General features: G+C 37.8%; 1 protein-coding gene across 3 annotated transcripts in view; it reads right to left on the reverse strand.

Moving 5' to 3' along the window:
* Positions 1–851: 851 nt before the first annotated feature.
* LOC126049840 (contactin-3-like) overlaps positions 852–16,324 on the reverse strand; it is a 115,355-nt gene continuing 99,882 nt past the window's right edge. The window contains exons 12-21 of one of the 3 annotated variants that reach the window (XM_049826891.1): positions 13,456–13,573; positions 12,138–12,296; positions 11,890–12,039; positions 11,077–11,147; positions 9,966–10,200; positions 9,667–9,782; positions 8,870–9,056; positions 5,507–5,619; positions 3,457–3,625; positions 852–2,868 (exon numbers count right to left, since the gene is read on the reverse strand). In XM_049826891.1, coding sequence (XP_049682848.1) covers positions 2,768–2,868; positions 3,457–3,625; positions 5,507–5,619; positions 8,870–9,056; positions 9,667–9,782; positions 9,966–10,200; positions 11,077–11,147; positions 11,890–12,039; positions 12,138–12,296; positions 13,456–13,573 — 1,419 coding nt within the window. In that variant the 3' untranslated portion in view covers positions 852–2,767. The remainder of the gene's footprint in view (positions 2,869–3,456; positions 3,626–5,506; positions 5,620–8,869; positions 9,057–9,666; positions 9,783–9,965; positions 10,201–11,076; positions 11,148–11,889; positions 12,040–12,137; positions 12,297–13,455; positions 13,574–16,324) is intronic. The other 2 variants (XM_049826893.1, XM_049826892.1) reach the window with 2 other exon arrangements.

Genomic DNA, 16,324 nt, shown 5'->3' on the forward strand with positions numbered 1-16,324 from the left:
GCGAGGCCCATGTCCATGTACAACCACCTGAAAGGGAAAACCCGACAGTCTTGCCTCTTGCGCGTACACTTGTAAATGCGTTGGGCTTATTAACCCTTAACTGCAGCGTCTGGACCACCTCCCTGTTAACGTAGGTAGAAGGCATGCTTTAAAAGCTTAAAATATATAGTTCTGTTCTGTCTGTGTTCCCAGCGAGAAGGTTTTAGTGCTAGAAAGTCTTGGGCTTTATGGGAAGCTGCAATACGTAAGGAATAGGCAATTTGCAGGGGAAATAAGGCCATGCTATCTAATGCTAAATAGTGATATACTAAATAAATTACTATGAAGAACTAACTCTTCTTCAATATAATTACTTTTTTTTTTTTTTCCATTTCAGAAAAAAACAGCCTAATGGGATAGATGGGAAACAAAGCCAGGGAAAGGGAGGTAGCTTTTTGTCTGTTGTGCTGCAAACCTGTGGGCAGAGGCAGAGCTCAGAAGCTCGAGCACAACCTTGGGTCCCTGTCCCACGCATGTCTGACTCCTCCGGGGCAAAACCGGGACGTATTGACATCCTTGCTCCTCTTCTCCCTCCTGCCCTGCTTTCTGTAGAAATAGGCCTGGGTATAGGGGTTGGGATTTTAGTCTTTTAGCAGCAAAGCTACTTTGCGGGAAACCACTCCTATCCTGCCAAGAAGTGCCAGTTAGCAGAAATATCATGAAGCTGCAGTAAATATCTTTTTTAGATGCAGTAAATCCCCATGTGTGCAAATATATAATATGAACAAGCAATAATACCTTGAAATATTCTAGTATCCCTCAATGTAATAAATATTTTATTAGAGTAATAGAAAAAAATGCATACAGATAACCATAGGATACACACACAACTGGAAGTTTAAGGATAAATTTCAAACTTTTCAATATGAAACAAGGTACTCGGTACATATCTCATGGAGATATATAGCTAGAAATTAAATAATACAATGTAATCACATGAAAATGGCAGTACAGGAACATGGACTAGAACTTTGTGAAACAAGAATAGAAAGAGTCACCCTTTGTTGCATGAAACATAACTATATACTTACTAGTAACACCTGTTTTTCCATCTCCCACCCACCCCCCCCATTTGCAAGTGTCTGAAAACATCACTGGTTAGCCACATTGAAAAGCAACTAGCCATTTATAACTATGTATGTACAGTATATACAGATCTTGCTTACTTCAACAGTTAGCACATAGTTTCATCTGGATGTGATACTAATAAGGTAATTTTCTATTTGAATGCATATCAAGGTATCTTTTCTACAGTGCTACCATAATTTCATTAATCCTGGTTCTCTCCCTTTATAGTTCTGTGTGTTGTAATAATACTGTGAGACTGAAAGAAAAAAAAAGTCTTTCAAAGGATATGCTTTAATGTCACATGAACACTTGCTCCTGTGCATATAGGCAGCTAAGAGGTGTCTAAAAGGCTGATTTGACTAAATTCACAACTATAGAAGTCAAATGTACCAGGTTTAATGTATCTTTAATATATTGCTATGAAAGAAAGTGGAGATTTCTCTATAATAGCAAGCCTGAAGTGACTTTGTGTATTTTTTTTATTATGACCTATAGTATTGCCATAAACTTACCAGAATCATGTGACAGTAATAGGGTGCATTAGAGTGCAAGACCAGGTGAAATAGTTTTGAACTGGTTAAAGAGCAGAAGGAAGGAGAGTTATGAATGTAACACTGAATTAAGGATGAGTTTACAGTGCAGTGGACAGAAGAGCAAGGTAATTTGGGGCTGCATATTTGGCAGCACCACATCACAAGGGAGGGAGGTGGTAGTAGTCCCTTTTCATAAGGCCATGGTGCAACTGCATTTCAGTAATGCTTACAGCTGGGCACTTTTGTTTGTTAGTGAAACACACTGACAGGAGTTCAGAGAAGGGCAGTAAAAATGATCCTGAACATGAGAGAATTTGGTTATGAATAAAGAACCTGGTTAAGAAATATAGATGTAATAAGGAAATTAACTTCAAAATCTATTGCTAGAGAGGAAGGTTAGGCTTTTGAAAAGGTACATAAACTTACATACACTGCGATAAAACAGACAGCCGCCTTTGAAACAGGGCTGTGAAATAATTTCTTAAAGAGCAGTAGTGGAAGCCCTGCCCCTTGGACACCCCCGCGTGGACTGTGCAAAACTGATGTCCGTACTGTGACTTTTCTCTACCTTCCACCTTTGATTTCTTGCTAGATTTAGAGTAACTTGTATAAAGGGCAGTAAGAAAACTGATCCAAACCTACTGGATTATGACACACTGGCTTAAGAACGGCTGCTTGGTCGACGTGTTATCATCCAATTGAAACGCCGTGTCTCTGATTTCTTCTTTCATATGTCAAATGATGTTATTGTAACAATGCAGAATATACCAAAAAAAATTCAGTGTCACTGCAAAAATTAGTTTCTCACTGAGCTAAGCTCCTCCTCCTAACTATGATCATAGTGCCATTGCTCTCCCTCTCTCTACGTTGTATCTTGAGTACGTAATATGTAAACTCCTTTGGTTCAAGTATTAAGGCATTTTAGATTCCTTTTTAAAGGATTTGCTAAACTTTACATGATATTTTTACTTCAACCTACAGTGAAATATAAAGAATTTAAAAACACGTCAGGATAGAAGAAAAACATGCATTAACCACTGCAGTTTTTTTTTTTTTTTTTAAAAAAGCACTTTTCTGTAGTAACTGATTTTTTCTTTTTTTTTCCCCCAGCAAATGAAAATGTATCATCACAACACTGAATTAAGAGTCAAGGAAAATATTGTTGGTAAGAAGCTGGACACACTGAAGATATTCAAGATTGATGGACCAGAACCTCTTGCATCCATACCTGTGACAAATAAAAAAGGTCAGGATTAAATGAAAGCATGAGTATCTGCTGTGCCAAATTATTACTCTTCCTAGATGCTAAGCAAAAATTATTGTAAACTTTTATTTCTGACAAGCAATGAAAATTTACAAAAGTACAGTAAGTATTTTAAAACTACCGAAATGCCTTGCAAAATGCTGAAACTGTATGAATGGTCTTTACTTTCAAGATAATAATAACAAAAGGGGAAAAGGTAGAAAAATCTAATGTTTTTAATACCAATTTACATGGTAATTTACCAGTTCAATAGAATGAAGTTTGTCATGCATAAGGGCATGAAGACTGTTAATTGCTTTTCTTTTTATTACCTTATTACCATACAACATACAAGTATTAATTCTTTTTTTCTCCCCATCAATAAGGACTCAGTTCTTGCAAAGACAGGCTGTGACAACTGCTGGGTGTCAAGTGCAATTTTAGTAATGATTCACTACACCAAGGAGGAGGCATGTCATTTTATGCTGTGGCCGGTATAAAGGAGGTTCTGGTATTGGTTAAGGACCCCATATAAGCATGTGACAAAATAATAGTGATTCAGCTTCAACCTACTAGCTAGTCTGGGTATCAGGATCTGATCACTGCTAGTGCCATCTCCGCCTTCAGTTGTTGCTTTTACTTCTATAATGTAATCTTCGTTAAACTGGAGCAGAAGCTCAGCGGTTGTCTTGTCTGTGTTCAGCACGTTCATGTTGGTCTGACTGGTGGTCCTGTACAAAACCTGCAACACAAGCAAAGAGCTGTAGTGCGTCATTTCTTCCACTAGGACCTGAGCAGCAATTTTTATTTGTGTTTCTTAGGAACAAGATTTAGTCTTTAAAAAGAGGGGATGAGAGAAAAGATCTGAGGTTTGGTTACTACTATAGGGTAGAATTACATTTAAAGAAAAAAGGTAACATTAGTCAAGCTCTTTTATTCTAGCTTTAATCTAAAATGGCACAATGGATAATGATAACAAATGAATAATATATTCTGTTGAGTGTCTTAATATATTGTTCTATGAATTATGCCACCATCTGGAATCTGTCATCGTCTAGATCAGCTTCTTATGCCAATAGGTAGTTTGGGAAGGAGAGAACTAATCAAAAGTACAGACTATGTTGGAAGATGTTCTGTAAGTGCTGTGTGATCATTCTGTCATGAAACTTAACTGCATTTGGTGTCCTATGCTTTAAAGGATGGGAGCTGCATCTGAATGTCACGGCCCGCTGCTCAAGATGATCAGGCAAGAGGAGGGATTTAAGAGCAACATCAGCCTCTCTTCTGTCCTGAAGTCTTGATGAGCCCAAAGGGTCCCTAGTGCCCGTGGCACGGCTAGGCCTAGAGAGAGGTATGTCCTGGCAGAGTTTAAAATATGTGGATCCAGCACATTCACCTGGCCAAGTTTCACAAATTTGACTAGCAGGTAAGCTTGGGCGTTTCCCATTGCAAAAACCAGCAATCCCAACTCCCCCAGAATAACAGCAATAATGATGAAATGGAAAAAAAAATGCAAAGCTATTGGAATTACACACACACTGCTGCCCTGGAGACACACTCCGTAATGCTGTGCATTGCTAGAAAATGCTCTCGGAGGGACACAGCTGCATGGCTTGCTTCCACAGTGACCGTGCTACAGCTGCTCTGGCATTTTCAGTGTCCTTTGTTGGTTCTTCTCTTCCTGGCAAACCAACTTTTGTTAACGGTACTGTCCTTGCCTTCTGGGATAAAAACGACCCCCTAAGTGCTTTACTTCAGTAAAATTAACGAGCTTTATCAAAATTCAGCTTATCTTTGTGTACTTAGCAATGTTGGTTATCCACAGGGGAACCTGAAATTGTTGTGGGAGACAGAGTATGCAGTTTGCAACTCCACATGGTATGTTTTTAGGTCAGCTACCATCTATGAAACTAGGTGTCTTATCTAAACTGTAAACATGTATTTCTTGCCAATACAACTCGGAACACTGCACAGTCAGATCTTCAGCCTGAATCTTTTATGCAGGAATATATCATGTGGGATCCAGCTGCACACAGCTCATCAAGAACATCCTCAGCTATTCTCTTAAACACACTCAAGTAAGATATATTTAAACACTTGCACATTTGTGCACTGATCAGATTTAGAGTAGATGTAGCAACGTAATTTCTATCAAGACAATGAACATGTCCCACAGTAGGTAAGAAGAAGGGTTAAGAATATCAGTTTGATATATAAGGTACTAATAAATACACCTGGCCAGCAATGGAAACTCTAACTATCAGCTAAATCGTCGATTATTTGTTTTCTTGCAAAATGTTACACGTGATAAGTGTTATACATGTTTTAACACACAGTGTTATACGCCTGGGAAAGTGGGATCCCAAAAGCTGGCAGCAATGCCTGCAGCTCCTGGCTTTGTTTGCATGAGGAGGAGAAGGCATTTAGTGTGTGATTAATGGTAAAAGGACCACGGTTTATGAGACATTGTTAGACTATGATTTAAAGTCCATAAAAAGGAGACACTACTGAAATAGTTTAGATGTGGTATTGTGCATCCTCTAAGCTTACTGCCTTGCAATTAGACAAGAAAAATCAAACCGTGGATTGTTTTCAGGTATTTTTCTGTTCTGTTTTCACTTACCTTATACCCAGTCACCTCAGACTCGTTCTCCATAGCTCTTACTTCCTCCCAGCTGAGGATTACTCTGGAGTCAGTGACATTCCACACAACGTTTCCTGGCGGTTGACTGGGTGCTTCAAATACATAATAAAAGCATGACTTTAATTGGTATTAGTGATTTATTCTACAGTAGGAAATAATAGCTCAGGTAATGGACTGTCATTACATGTCAGATGCAAAAGCAACTCAAATGCAGCCTTGTTGTTTGTACACTTTAAGTTTCAGAGACTAAACTGGAAAAACAGAACAGCACATAAATGTTATTTCTGAAGTTGCGTTATCTATTGATGGTCCTCCATTGAATACAGCCAGACAAAAGCATGTGTCTTAGAACATGGATGATCAATTAGAACAAACTCTAATGAAACCAACGATGGTAACAGACAATTTCTACTTTTAGTATATTGTCAAGAATAAGCAAAAAAACTTACAATATATTATGTTAGACAAATTTAGTCTTCATGAATATTCAACTCTACACGCTATGCTGATTTACTTTAATGTGTTTGTAATGTAAAAATATTTGACAGATTTTGTTGTTGTTGTTCTTTTAACTCAAGGCGTGGTTTTGAAATGCAGTCTGTACCATTTCTGTATCTGCAATTGGAACAACAGTGGGCTTTGGCCAAGTAAATCTACTGGGGTTTTTTTGTTCATTAACAATCTGAGACTGTTACTTTCAAAAGGAGTAGTATGCTTTTGGCTGTACACTTTAATATATCTTGAAAACTGCCAAGCTTTCAGGGAAGGTGCAGGTAAGTACAAACCTCTTAAGATGCCTCAAGTTTGTTCCCCAGAGAATGGGTCATGCAGTGACACAATCAACGATTAAAATCTTTTCTAAATGTCTTAAGGAAAACAATTTACTGTTGCTGTCACCTAGTGGAGGCAACTGCTGCTTAGGTGGACGCTTTGATGCTGAAGGTTCCATATTAAACACTAATACTGGTTTTAAGCACTCTTACGCATGTGCTTACAGGTTTTTTTTTCCCTCTCTTTTTTTTTCCCCTCTTATTTGTAAACTCTTTCACACAGGTAGCTCTCTATCTTCCTTCCATGAGCAGTCAGATCAAACCCCACCAGATTAGACACAAAAATGTAAGAGCGAGACTTCAAAGAATTATTCTAAAGTCAAACAACCACTCACAGGTGGGGTTTTTTTTGCAGTATTTGCCTTGTTCTATATAATAAACAGGATTTAACCCGATGCACTAATAGCTACTTTTTGTAAGTGTAAGAGGAGATAGTTTTGCTCCTGAGAATTAAGTATTACAGCGTACATGAGTGGTTTTCACACTGAGATATTAAAGCTGAATTTCAAAAGATATGAGTCATTCTTTTAAATCCACAACAAAATACTAATATAACATCTAAAAAAATGAAGAGTAATTATATATAAAAACTGTAAGCCTCTATCTATCACTTGACTTATGGAAGTGAGTCAGAAGGCTCCAATTCACTTCAGACACCAAAATCTCCAGTAATCTTCAGTGTTCAGAACTGCAGAACTTAATTTGTAAATAGGTCAGATCCTGAACCACCGTGTCACGTAAGTACATGTCCAGTGCTAAGCATGTAAAAAGCTACGTGGATTTCTCTGAGACTCCTCAGATGCTTAAAGTTGGTCATATACACTAGTATTTCTCTGAATTAGAACCAATGGACAGAACATTTGGTTGTACTTTAAGGCTTTCTAAATGTGAAATAATTGTAACATCTTGCCTTATGAACTTAGGCAAGTCTTTGCCAGTTACTTACTATTTTATAAAGCGATATTTTATGAAACAAAATCATACTTCTTATTTTGGGTTATGAACATGAGTATTTCAAATATAAAAGCAAAGATACTTTAATGGTCAAAGACTGAATTTTCAATCTTGAAATATACTGCCAGTTGAACTTACATATTTGTGTTTCTTGATATAGGTAATAGTTACTAAGAAGCATCTTGTAGATCGTGTGGGTGAAGGTATATGCAATGTGCACAGAAATCCTTCACAGTGAAAAACACATCAATCACAAATATTCAAGTTAAGGTAGAAATTGGGATTGATTAAAAATCATGCATTTGAATGAAAAATCAGTTTCTACTGTAGCAGTACAGAGAATTATTTGTCTTAGTCAATTCAACTAGTAGTTAGCAAAATCTTTCAGATTGACATCATACTGTACTGCAATGTTTTTGCTCTCTTTGTTCACCAGCAAGATACATGGAAATAGTACAACTAATTTTTAATTATTCCAAATAGCACAGATCTTGACTTAAGGGCCTGACCAGATCCTGTTCAAATCAGTGGGATCAAGGTGCTTGTCCAGTTCTCATTCACACCTCCCAAAGGCAGGTGGTCACTAAAAAAGGACTGAAAAAATCACTGTGCTGACCAGGCTGGCATAACCTCTTGTGAGCAGCCAGTAGCCACACGAGATTAATTAGAGAAAACTATTCACCACATGCCAGGTACAGGCCACAGGCGGTGAGTTACTTCATATCAGCCAATTCATGGTAACTATGTATGCAATAAATTTAAACTCTAGCAAATACAATTTAATCTGAGTTGGTTGATGCTCATTTCTGCATATAATAATTTCTGATAAACTAGCTTATTTCATAATATTGATGATGCAACTACTTTTGGTAGAACGATGTTAATGACTGTTCCAGGGAATTTGACCTTTCAGACAGATTTAATTGTACATTCTTGCAAGTCTGACAGATATACTTCAAGATCAGTGACCCTGATTCTGAGTTGTATTACAATGTAAGAGCATACTAAAAATATTTCCATTTGTAGAAAAATTAGTGCAGCCTTTGACAATCTGTTCTCCAGCTTAATTTCTCTTTTTAATAGTAAAGTGGCCTCTCGTGCAGTTTGTTCAAGGGGAAGCAATGGACATGAAGGATTGTTTTGCATCAATTGTATGAGAATCACTGCATTTCAAAGGCCATGCCCCAGAGAACTTAGAACATTTATGTTATAAAACCCTGAAGAATTCAACAAGACACTGGTTTTTTTCCTTCCAAATAACAAATTTTTCTTTTAAAATTCTTCCAGTTACTAGAAGAATAATAAAGGTTCTATGCAGAAATTATGTATCTTCAGCTCCACTGGCATAGTTGACTTTTACTTACTCATCCTGCTAAACTAGCAGAGGCTAGAAAATGGAAGATCTATACTCAAATTAATTGTGTGACTCCTCTAGTCTGTATGAAAATTTAGGTCACTTACGCATATTGTGATTCCCAGTAATGTGCCTATTTTTCATTTCCCTGCAAGAGCTAACACACCATTATGTCTCTCCCCACTTCAAATTCAAGATACTTACGTGTCTTTTTTGTGGTAGCATTTACCGTGGCACTAAAGGGACCTGCCCCAGCACTGTTATAAGCACGGACAGCTGTGTAGTATGCCAAGTTGCTCTTCAAACCTGTTATTCGTACTGATGTCTCATTCCCTGCAGCTTTTACTCTGTTTGACGATTCTTCTTTTTCACCATTATTCCAGTACCTAACCTAGTAGATATAAACCAAAACCATTTAAAATCTTGCATGGAGTGGACTGTTCACCCACAGCATTGCAAGATTTGACTCTTTTAAGTGCATTTTTTTCTCAGATGAAAAAGGCAGAAATACATTGAAATTTCAAAAATATGCTTACTGTGTAAAAAAAAAAAAATCTTATCCATCTGCTTTTCATGCTTACTGCTCTTTTTAGTGTGATTGTAGGAAAAAGGAAACTAAAATATTAGATCTTGCTTGAATTTAAAAATGACAAGAGGAAAACCATTACTTCATCTAAGAAGTAAACAAGTTAAACTCAGAAAACTGTACCTTACAAAATAGTTTCTTGGGAAGTAAATGTAATTCTGAAATGTCAATTTGAAAATACTGTTAGACAGACACATGACTATCAGCACAGGAAGCAAAACACAATTTCATTCTCTGTTCTTTGTTTTTAAAGATCCTTGGAAGAAAATACCCTTCTTCTAGGTTGGAGGTGGGGCAGGAAGAAAGCAAGATATGTGGTAATCTGTCAGGAATTTGTGCTGCTGTGCTGCAGCCGGCATGACCCTTCTGGCTTCATGGCCCTTTACAAATGGGAGCGTATTTTAAATGAGCTTACCTCGTAGCCCAGTAACCTTCCACTACTCATCTTCCAAGGAATGGCTGTCCAGGAGACCTCGATGACCGAGGATGACAGACTCGTTGCGGATACACCGGAGGGTGCTGTGCTAGGCTCTGTATTCAGAAATCAATAAATGAGAGATGATCAGCAGCATTGGTGACTGTGGAAATAAGCACATCCATGTTCAAAGTGACCTCATTTCTATTAACTGTCTGTTGCTATATTCTCTGATGAAACATCTCATGTTAAATATCTGAGGGTAACTCACTCAATCTGGAGATAACACAGTCACATACCTTCTTCAGCTGAAAAAACTGTGGTTACTGAACTAAACGGCCCTTCTCCTTTATTGTTATAGACGCCAACTTTGACTTCATATGGTGAAAAGGGCAAGATGCTTTCATTCCTGAAGACGTATCTTGGTGTGTCAGGAGAGGTGACCACAGTCTGTATCCACGTTGTGGTGCCAAAGGGGCGGAAAGCAACAACATAGCCAAATCCTTCTCCGTTTTGTAATTCTTCAGGGATGGGCTGCAAGAAAAGCAAGAGACAACAGAAGTCTGTGATACTACATACAGCACTGGGCATGTTTTGCAGGAATAAAGTACTGACAGACTAACATACATGATTGCAAACAGGTTCTGGTACTGCATTTGGGATCATTCCATCAGCAAATTAACTCCGGTAAAGCAGAGCAAAACGTGCTCCTTCGAACCTATTTTTAAGGTCTGCACTTCAAGAATAAGACAACTTTCAGGTATATTCTTTGTTTTCCACTGTTTTGAGACACTCTGCAGTAAATACAATTTTTTTTTTCAATTTCACAATCCATAGTTCATTAAAAAAAGAGTAATTGCTTAGTCAACAACTATTACAGAAGCCTGATACTACCTTTGTACGGTGGCTCATACCACAGTGATTATGATTAGATAGCCACACAGAGTAGTCAATGTTAGTAACAGATTGTTAACATTTTTTAACTCATTAAAAAGGGGATACATAATATAAAGTAGTATCTGAGTGTTTGTATTGGCTGGCACATGCATCCAGAGTTAATGGTAGGAAAGCAAGAACTGCAAATTTGCACTGAAAAGCATAATTCTTTGGCTCAACCTTTGAGCAATAACCCCTTCCTCTCCGCTGCCCCCTGTTTAGTGTTAACATTTGTGTGAGAACAGAAGCAATCTCAAACAAATTAACTAGCTTTCCTACTGATTGCCATCTAGCACAGTAACACATGAAAGCAAAAGAGGGAAGGCAAACGTGCATAGCTCACATTACAGAATGTTACCGAGCACATATACATCCTAGATGAGAAGCTGCTGCAGCCAGGGAAATTCATCTTTTAAGAAGCGTTTGAATGAAAACAATCATTCTCTGAAGAAAATTGCTTGCCAGAAAACTTACATCCCATGTTATGACCAGTTCAGACCTGCTGCCTCCTCCCCCACTGACTTCAGATGGGGGAATTTCAGGAACTGTGAAAAGGAAACGTATAGCTGTCTACACAGCGTAGATACAAGAGACAACATCATATAACATTAACCTCATCCTCTGAAGCTAACCCGGTTGTATTCGTACTGCTTTTACAAATCATGGTCAATGCTTTTGAGGCAGGGTGGGCAGTCGTGGGAAGCCCCAGCCCTGTCCTGCATTCACCTTGCTGCTTTCCATCACTGGGGCAGGCTGATGCTTTTCTGAGCGCTTGAAGAACCTCACTAGCTCACGTGTATGCTAATGCTTGAACAACTGGAGGCATGCCTTTTTTTTTTTGAGAGGGTTAACTTATGCAGGTGTATTGGGCAATGGCCTTATTCCAAGTAAAATCCTGGGGTTTTAATTCATGTAGTGTTCTGAGCCACATGCTCGTTACATAGAAGGTATACACTCATCAAACACTAGTAATGAAAAAAACACCTATCGAAATTAACCTCTCTCCATTCATTAATACCTTCAGACTCTGCAGCGCTGCCTGATCTGACAGACTCTGGCATACTAAATACAGTTTAAATGTATTTAGATGTTATGCTTCTGTGATGCTCAGTAATGCAACACAAACTGTCCCGCAGCTAAATGGAAAAATCATGAACAAACTACTTATAGGCTTTTATATTCAATTGCAATTCCAAGCTTGTTTGCAAGGAACCAAGGGTATGAACACTCTTTTTCTGTTAATATTCAAGATTCTTGAATTAAAAACAAATAGAAGAACCCACTAACCTGCCTCTTCAGTTCTTACTTTTTCTGAGGGTAAACTAGGTTCTCCACCTCCTATTTTGTTACTGGCAACTACACGAAATTCATATTCAACCCAAGGATTTAAATCCACTACTGTGGTTGTAAATGTTTTTCCATCGATCACATCTGGAACTATTAAAAACAAAAAGAAAGAAAAAAAGGAAACTAAGAACATGGAGTCCCTGGTCAAAAATGTTTCAACAGAGTCTGTAACAAGAATTGTGTTTTACCTGTTGTAACTCGCTGCCAGCCAACTGAAAAGGGTGTCCTTGCTTGTATGGTGTAAGTGGTTACTGGGCTGTGATTATCTGTGCCTTCTTGCCAGGAGATCTGAGCTGTGGTATCAGTTATTTCATCCACTTTCACATGTTCGGGGGGCCCAGGTGAGCCTAGAATCAGATTGAAAATTACCTCATGTTTTTGTAAAGCCAGTACCTTGAAAATCACTAACACAGCAGTATGGATTCTCATTTTATCAGCGCTGTGGGAGGAAGAAAACAATTCAGCTTGGAATAAGAACACTTGTAATTATTGTTTTACATTCACTAAACTTTGATAATCTAATTGTGAAATACTCTGAACTACAGCACGGATGACAGGGTTTTGGTTTTTTTCAAGAACCTTTGTTCAGCATGATCCCTCTATCTTTCCAATGTCTTTTACTTTAGTCCTCAATGTCCTCTTTTAATCTACTAATACATCTCTGTAGTCTGCCAATTTGTTATCTACAGCTGTTTTATTGTACAGTGCACTGTAGCAATTTTTCAGCACAACATCTGATCAGCACCCCGAGCAGCAATTCAGTCAGGCAAGCTTTCTGCTGCCTTCTGGAAAATCCTGACTCTGGGCCTCCTGGCAAAAATGCTGGGTTTTGTCTCATCTGCACCAGCAAAGGGGGTTGAAATAACTAACAGCACATGGACAATTAGAAAATATCTGGCATATTTTAAAATATATTGAGTAAGTGTTGATCACATAATACGCTTTCGTAGATCAAAGCTTTTTCTCTTGCAATAAATGTAGCTGCATCATCAGCAAAGAAAGCTACAGTTCTGGCTTAACTGTGAACATTCCAGCTCTGAAGGAAAAGGAATAAACCTGCGTTAAATGCTTTAAACTCCAGTGTGTCCGTAGGACAAAGCCTATTCTATGCTCTGGCAGCAGTAGCCCATTTCACAGGAAGGATTCTGGCATCACCAACCCCAACTGTTCAGTTTGCAGAGGCAGCAACTCATGACTTGCTCACAGCTGCCAGTACCGAGTTCCCTCTTGTTGGTGACTGAAAGGACTGTCAGTGAGAAAAGATGTGAAGTCAATATTATACCCTCCAGCTCTTAATTTTTCTGGGAAAAATTAGGCTTCATCCAAAAATTGAGCTAAAATTCTCCCTAACTGCAAAGCAGAATGACATGATTCAAGTCACAGTCATTCATCACATAATTCAAGTCATGAATTGGTTTTACAATCTACAACATCAGTTGTTTCTGTAATCTACAATATAAAAAAAGTTAGAAAGTATGATTCATGGTAACTGAAGCTGGAATTTACCTCGTACGATAAGGTCTGCCGCAGATGCTACGCTATCCACTTCTGTCTTCACCATACAAACGTATTTTCCACTATGTTTCAGCTGTATGTTTCTAATCATTAAATCTCCTGATGCACTCTGTTGAAATTCAAAGTTATTATTAACGTAAATGTACTACCTTGTAATTTAATATTAAGATTGTATTTGTAAATGGAAAATTAATCAACCAAAAATGTTGAAGGTAAAGTTGCTCAAAAATTGCATTGGCAGACAGCCTGCAGGATAGCAAGTTATTACCCATCAGCTGCTCCACGGTAATTGTCTGTAAGCATTTTCCTAATAAACATGAGGTAGCGTCCCTCTTTTACAGGAGAAGTAAGCCACAACATGGTTAGGTCATACTGGGAACATACCTCCTGACTGCTATTAGGAACCACGAAGAAAGTCAGTGCCCTATGACCAACCATTTGTCTCAAAGCCCTAAGGAAGAAAACACATGGTTTCTATGGCCATTAACCAAATTGATTTCTAGATAGAATTTATAAGTCTAGTTATCACAGATTTTTAAGCAGTTCAAATGTGTAAACAACAAAGCTGAATTTGGTCTGTTCTACAGGTTATTGTGAGCACACTTTCATTTAAAGGTTGTACATTTCGAGCTAAATTCCCCATTTTACAAGTCTAAGTTCTATTCTTTGTTCTTCATTGAATATATAATCTTTGGTCATTTTTTTTCCCATTGGTGTCTCTCATGTCAAAGCATATGGTTCATCTCCTGAATCAAGGGAAACATACATAAAACTTGAGTAATAACTGTGACTTCATCTCACGTTAGGGCTCTTTGTATACTATTTGTTTTCTGCATCACTGAGCAGAGAGCTTGATACTAAACCTTTGGTAGCCATTGTCACTTCAAAAAAATCTCCTCTTTCTGTCAGCTGAATTACTGCTTTAACCCAGTTCACATCATATTTTCCAGGAGAAAAATCTCTCAGTCAGATTTCAGTTTTTAAAACTTTTTGGGTTTTTGGTTTTCTGTTATTTTTTTTTTTTTCTTCTTTTTAAATGTTCTGGAGAAGCAGTGTTTCATTTGAGGACAGAACCCTGTTTTGTGGATATTTTCAGCTACTCTGACCACATGACTGATTCTTGGGCACACAGTAGTTTGGGAGAAAGGAGAAGACACAATACTGGAGTTTAGTTTAGTCTTCAGAAAAAAATTAACCACCTTTCCAACCATTTTTCTCTGTTTCACATTCACACCCATTATTTCAGCATTATGATATCTCACTTTTTTATTTAACAAAAGCTGAAAACCATTCTGCCCGATTCCCTTCCATGTGCGTGTAAACACAACGCCTGGTCTTCTATGAAAGCACAGATGCAAGCATTTGCAGGACAATTCAGCACTGACTGCCTACAACACATAAGAAGTTGAGTCAAAGGCAATCTAAAATCCATCTACTAGATTGGAAGTGGATATTCAGGGAATGACCAACAACAGCAATGCATATTCACAAGCAAATCATGTTCTACATGAACTTATTTTAGCAAACTAAATTTAAAACATCTCGACAAAGGGGACTGTCAAATGGAATAATTTTACTTGAAATAAATCCCACCAAAATATTAACCCTGCATTTAAATTATTTTGGGGAAGAATCCCAAAGTACTGGGGAGAACACAGAAACCCGCAGCAGCAAAAAGCTACAATGTAGAAGGCCCTCTCACCTCCTATAGCTCTGCAGACCATCAGCAGTATCCACATTCTTGCCTAGCCAGATTAAATCTTTGTCAGCGTGGACAAGTCCAGGTGACAGTAACATCACCTTCCTTTCTCCATGCTACCCAGAATACAAATAAAGAGTAGTCCATGCAGTATGAACAGCTGCTGAAATTGCTTTTGCTTCTCCTGACTGCACTGACTGCATAACAATCTCAGCCATTGCTGGGCTCTATAAGCAGGTGATACCCGAAACAGTTTAGAGTCAATCTGTTCAAAATTTTGGAATCTACTTGGTTTGCTATACTCTGTAGAAATCATCTGTCTAACAAAAAAAAAAAAAAAAAAAAAAAAAAAAAAAGAGCAGTAAGACAGTGTTACATCCTATATTTTTCTAACCATCTGGAAGACCAGGTGGTGGTCCCATAACATTCCCACTAACTACTACATGTCAGAGACCTCAGGCATGCACGACAGGGACTTCCAAGACATCATTACATTACATAGAAATCTATCCATCAAAAAATTATTTTCTTTTTGCCATGTTTACAACCAAGAAAGCTGAAGTTGTTTTTGCACAGATATTTTCATTTAACAAATACACACTGCAACCATGGGAAGGCTTAGAACATATTTATGCTTATTTACTTACCATGACCCACCTACAACTCCAGATGACATTATTCCAGTGACCTTAATGTGATACAAAGCCCATAAAATATTTTTGTGGATCTCTCTGTAACCTATGAAGTTTTCTGCCAACGAGCTTCAATCCCTCTTTACGCAAATAATACGTTTTTTTAAAAAAAACCCAACAAACCATGAATGTCTATATTCCATAACCCCCCCGATTCTGTACCTTATGACAAATTTCCAAATAAAATGTTCTAGATTCAGAGTTCTGAGTTAGCCAATACTCCCCCTGGATTTTTCTTCAGCACTGACTGAGGATTTTTTGTGGAAAAAAAATTTTTTGATGCTTTTTTCCTCTGAGGAAAAAAGAAAATGACACCTAAACAAGGCTTTGATTTGGAATTATGCCTGTGTTTGTTTTAGGAAAAGGCTGAAATTTTAGTGACAAAAAATACTGCATTTCCCAATCAGTTTATGAAGCCTTAATTGAGCCAGTGAAACTGTCAGATTCAGGTTTTGGTATGTTTTTAACC

This window comes from Accipiter gentilis, chromosome 23 (assembly GCF_929443795.1).
Source record: "Accipiter gentilis chromosome 23, bAccGen1.1, whole genome shotgun sequence".
Classification (NCBI taxonomy): domain Eukaryota; kingdom Metazoa; phylum Chordata; class Aves; order Accipitriformes; family Accipitridae; genus Astur; species Astur gentilis.